Source organism: Salarias fasciatus, chromosome 11 (genome assembly GCF_902148845.1).
Source record: "Salarias fasciatus chromosome 11, fSalaFa1.1, whole genome shotgun sequence".
Lineage (NCBI taxonomy): Eukaryota > Metazoa > Chordata > Actinopteri > Blenniiformes > Blenniidae > Salarias > Salarias fasciatus.
The window spans coordinates 3081591-3086884 of record NC_043755.1 but is presented as its reverse complement, the minus strand read 5'-3'; the positions used below and the strand labels follow the sequence as shown (position 1 = coordinate 3086884).

General features: G+C 40.3%; 1 protein-coding gene across 1 annotated transcript; it reads left to right on the top strand.

Moving 5' to 3' along the window:
- The first annotated feature begins 2647 nt into the window (after window positions 1–2647).
- On the top strand, window positions 2648–4277 carry LOC115396712 (serum amyloid P-component-like). Its single transcript, XM_030102704.1, has 4 exons — window positions 2648–2741; window positions 3338–3440; window positions 3527–3824; window positions 3973–4277. Exons 1-4 carry the CDS (start codon window positions 2687–2689, stop codon window positions 4189–4191), a joined length of 675 nt encoding a protein of 224 aa, XP_029958564.1. The 5' UTR covers window positions 2648–2686; the 3' UTR covers window positions 4192–4277.
- Window positions 4278–5294: the final 1017 nt, after the last annotated feature.

The window sequence follows — 5294 nt, the reverse complement described above, 5'->3', positions numbered from 1 at the left end:
TCTTAAAAATAAGCTTTAGCAGATTATGTAGTACTTCAAGTAATATAAGATTTAAGTCCTGCGCATGTTAGAAGAAAAAAAAAAAATCAAATAACGTGGGATACCTCTCACTGTGAAATAGTTTATTCAAAGTCTGCAGCTCCTTTGCTAGACCTCTGCAGGGACTCCACTTTCTGTTCAAGTGATGAGATTGAGTGCCTCATCAAAAGAGTTATTAATTGGAGGGCGAGAAGGTGAATATCTTTCTTTTATATGAGGTGTGTGCCAGTTTGTAGAGCAGCCTCTGATTATGAAGTGTCCTGACTCTGGTTCAGAATTTTGATTATCCACCATAACTATCAGCAAAGTCCTGCAAGAAAATTATGATAGATAGATAGATAGATAGATAGATAAAACTTTATTAATCTCCCAAGGGAGAAATTCCAGTGTCCAGCAGCGCACAGATCATATACATGCAAATAAATAACAGTACAATAAATAAAAGTGCTCATAGTGTACTTTGTTTGGCTCAGGCACATCTGTTATACAGCCTGATTGCTGAGGGGATGAACGACCTCTTGAAGCGCTCAGTTCTGCAGCGCAATGACAGGAGCCTGTTGCTCCGCTCACTTTTTTGAGCTGCAACTGTGTCGTGCAGTGGATGTTTGGAGTTCCTCAAGATACTCTGCATTAGAGCCCCCATCCTCCTCTCCAAGACTGCTCCAACAGAGTCCACCTTCCTCCCCATCACAGACACACACCTCCTGATCAGTCTGTCCAGCCGATTGCTGTCTCTTTTTGTCATACTGCCGCCCCAACAGACAACCCCAAAGAAAACAGCACTTGCAACAACAGACTGGTAGAAAATGTACAGCATGTCACCACACACATCAAAGGATTTAAGTCTCCTCAGGAAAAACAGCCTGCTCTGTCCTTTCTTATACAGGGCCCGAGCCTGCTCCGAGATGAGATGGTTAAAGTTACCAAGCAATGCAAGGAAAGGCAAATGTACCTTCTACAGCAGCGTTCAGACGCAAAGCGATTGCAAGGAAATACAGTGCACATAATTGAATCACTGGTGGTAAAAGAGATCTGAATACGCGCATGCAGCTGTTATCACTGGATAAGCCATATAACAGCGGAGTTATCAGCGCTAAGTGGGTCAGTCTGATAATTATTAAGGGCAGATTAAGTAACAGTTGTTAGTTGGAGGAAGATGCTCTACATTCTTTGCATTGTCACGTTCCTTGCGAAACAGCTGTCTTCAAACTAATTAAAAAAAAAAACTCAAACATGAAATGACAGATAATTCACTTCACAGTGAATTCAGGCTCATAATGAAGATGTTAATGGTCAGACATCAGACTGACTTATTCAGTCAATGACAAACAGCATGAAGCTTCAGTTACTGATAACTGTTGCCATAACATTCACTTACTACCAAAATGAGTGGTCTTACAGAAAATGGTTTTGTTACTATGTACAACAGTGACTATCAGACCATCTTTCAGGCTTTGTACTGATTATATCTTTTCTCTTTTGTGTCCCAAATTGTTGGGTCAGACCCAAACCCACAAATAATTAATCAAAGAAGCTTGATGGCAGAGTCAATCAGAGAAAATGTAACTAGCATGGAACCCAGCGGGGAAACTCTTTGAGAGAAAACACTGTCAGAAAGGTGACTAAAGGGTGTCGAGTGGATAGAAAAGGCTTCTCCCCCACAAACATTTGCAAGGGAGCAAAAGGATTGCAGCACCTGAATATTAAGAAAACAATAAGTGAAACAGAGCAGCAGTGAAAACAGGGTGAGAAGGCATTAACAACGTTACAAATTAAAGAGGAAGCGCTTCAAGAGACAGAGAAGTGAAGATGGAAAAACAAAACAAGCATAAATCACAACAACTTTGATGTCTGATGGTATTCAGACTCTTTATGTCTCAGATTATAAACTTGATCCTCTGAACTAGACCGAGCCACAGACGGCTGATCGAATCTGAAGCAACAAGACTTTCATCTGCTTGCATGGTAAAAATGTGATTTTTTTTTTTTTTTTTTTTTGTTATTTCACATAAAAGACTGTCAAGATTTTGTGTTTTAAGTCCGAGTGACATCCTTATTTGATGCAGCAGTAGAGTGGAGTGTACTGGTGATAACTCTTTAGACCACAAGTACCAAAAGAGCTGTGTGAAAAGCAAAGTAATGGAGATTCAGATAACTAATCATAGACAGATGAACTTTGAACTTTATTTTGAACTTGTGAGTTGGTGCTTTTGTTGTGGCATTGAGGAATCAGCAATATCGAACAAAACTCTTCAATATCAGCGTGGTACTCTCAGTGAATTTTGTTAAGTCATCAACATACTGTGCGTGCTGGACAAGGCTGTGAGTTTTACAAAAAAGAAGACCAACCAGTGAAGGAAGGAAAGGTATAGACACACACGCCCAGCAGAGAGGAGTGAGTGACTATATAAGACCAACAAACCCGTCAACGCTGATCACTCAGGTCTGACGCAGATTTCAAGGTAAGATGAAAACATTCCAAACTGATCATCACATCAAAAGCTTATTTTCTTCATCAATTAAAATCAGATTACGGTAGAAGGTGATTTTTTCCCCCGTTTTTTGACGGTATGTATTAGGAGCAACCCAAAATTGTGAAACTTTCCTGATAAAATCTAACTTATCGTGATTTTTCTTCTCCTCACAGATGAAGCTGCTCATTGTTGTGGCCATGCTGGCAGCGAGAGCTGCATGTATTCAAGGTATGGATGTGTTTGACTTCACGCAGTCATAGTCAGGATTATCTTTTCAAACATGAGTAGTCGGAATACACATTTGTTGTATTTCATTGAATTTCAGTTTGTTTTTCTTCATACAAGTGAAGTGGCTACACAAATACTGTGTATATTTGTGTAGTGACTTCATAATATTTCCAGATGTTATGATGTTTCAATCACATCAATACATTTAACTTGTGATTGTTACTGAAGAAAAATATAACTGAAAATTCATAACACAAATGATTTCTTCCCTCTATTTTCAAGCAAATGTAAGTTAAAAGTTTGATATATATTTAATCTTGTAGATAAAATATGAGGAAGGAGCAAGCATAAATATGCCGAGGCATTTTGAAATCGGGGTAGTAAAATCATCCTCCTACATGAAGAAATCCCCTTAAGTTCAAGTGTTGCAGATGAGATGAAGCGTTTAATTAAAGTCAAAGAAGTATTTTGTTTTGTGTTTTTTTATTATGATTTCTGTTGTTTTTTTTTTATGTTTCATTGCCTTAATGATTTGTCACATGCTATTACCAATGATAATAATGATTTAAGTATTTTAATGAACACTTTTTTTTCAGATCTCTCAGGGAAAATGTTCACGTTCCCAGTGCAAAACAACCGAGCTCGTGTCAGGCTGATAACAAACAAACAAGAATTCAGAGCTGTGACTGTCTGCCACAGGTAGTAATTCAATGTAAATCCTGATGAACACACATCCTCTCTGACTGTCACCAACCCCATAACAAGCCAGTGTGTCGTACCTGCAGATCGTTTACAGACATCAAAAGAGACCATGGCCTGTTCTCACTGTCCACCTCTGGGTCGGCCAACTCTTTCCTGATATTCTGGGATGAAACAAATAAGGAGATGGAGGCTCGCGTCAAGGAACAAAAGTCAGAGTTCAGGGGACTGGACTACAAACCCAACATGTGGCACTCCATCTGCACCACCTGGGACTCAGCGACCGGAATTGTGCAGTTGTGGTTTAATGGAAGGCCGACGATTCGCAAATTTGTCCCCGCCACATCAGCTATAACTGGAAGCACGATGATCATTCTTGGACAGGTATGGTTTTATTACTTAACATCATGATCAATAGTCCATCACTGGTTTCTGAATACACACAATTTGGATTGGTTAAGGTGTAAGGAGTAAAACATTTTTTAAAGTGAATGTAGAGATGTTTTTCTCTGTCGCTCTACGTTCCCCACAGGAGCAGGATGCTCACGGTGGAGGATTCGACATCAAGCAGGCTTTTGTTGGGATGATGTCGGACGTCCACATGTGGGACTACGTCCTCTCTTCCTGTGAGATTCAGAGCTACGTCGACAAGCTCAACTTCACTCCAGGGAACGTGCTGAACTGGAAGGCGCTGGAGTTTGAGATCACAGACAAAGTGCTGGTGGAACCGAAATCCATCGTCTGTCACTGAAACTGTGACGGACATTTGTCAGTGTCTCCGAAAGCCTTGCTGTGGTTCAGTTGTTTTGGGTTTCCAATGAGGAGAAATTGTTTATATCGGCAAATTATGTTAATTTCCTGCTAATTTGAGGATGTACTTTTGACATTTCTTTCCCCATCCCATGATAATTTTGAGAATCTTTGTGCATTTTCTCTATCTGGAAACAATTTGACTCTGTAATAATCATAAATTGTTTGCTCTGGAGCTCCATAATGTAGTCTTTTCGTAACACTACAACCATTTTTGTTTAATTATTCTGATACTGTAACACACTTTGAGTTGTCTTTTTAATATGAAAACCGTGTTTTGAATAAAGATTGATTTGATTTGATATAAACAAAAATCAGCTGTTAATGTATTAAAATATTGATTAAAATATGGATGCACAGCAGACAAGGGTTTTGTTTTTGTGTTTTTTATGTAAGCTACCTTTCACCATCAACTGTCTTTTTCACAAATATGATAGCACTTTATAATACGGCCCGTATCTTACAGAGTAGCTTCCCTTTTCTTACAGTAGTTCCTTCAACTTTGAAGGTAACTGTCGGACATGTACATGTTATTTCGCGGAACCTGAGGAGTGCTTACATTTGTGTCTGACAATATAAGTGCTGTTATCTTACAGTGTAGTTGGACGTGTCTTAATTAGTAGTTACTAAACGTAACTCCAGACAGTTCTACGAGTGTATGCATGCCCGCCTATGGGCTTCACTATTGGTATTCCTCTTGGCGCCAGCCAATCCACTGAGACCAAACTGAAACCTGTGCATCAATCCTGCCCGTGCGTTGGCACAGCACCACGCCCCTCCCTGAGGGTATAAAACCGGGCACTTGCCGCTCAAACTCCCTTCTTCTGAATCAGCAAAGAAGGAAGCGGACAGCTTGGCCAGCAGGTAGGCCGGCACGCATGCACTCGTAGAACTGGAGTTACGTTTAGTAACTACTAATTCTACGTCGTGATATGCTTAGCCCGCCTACGGGCTTCGCTATTGGTACAAACCAAGGCGGAGGCCGTAGGGGATGAATGTACTCCCAGCTGGCATGCTGACAGGATTGGTGCAGCAGAAAGCGGA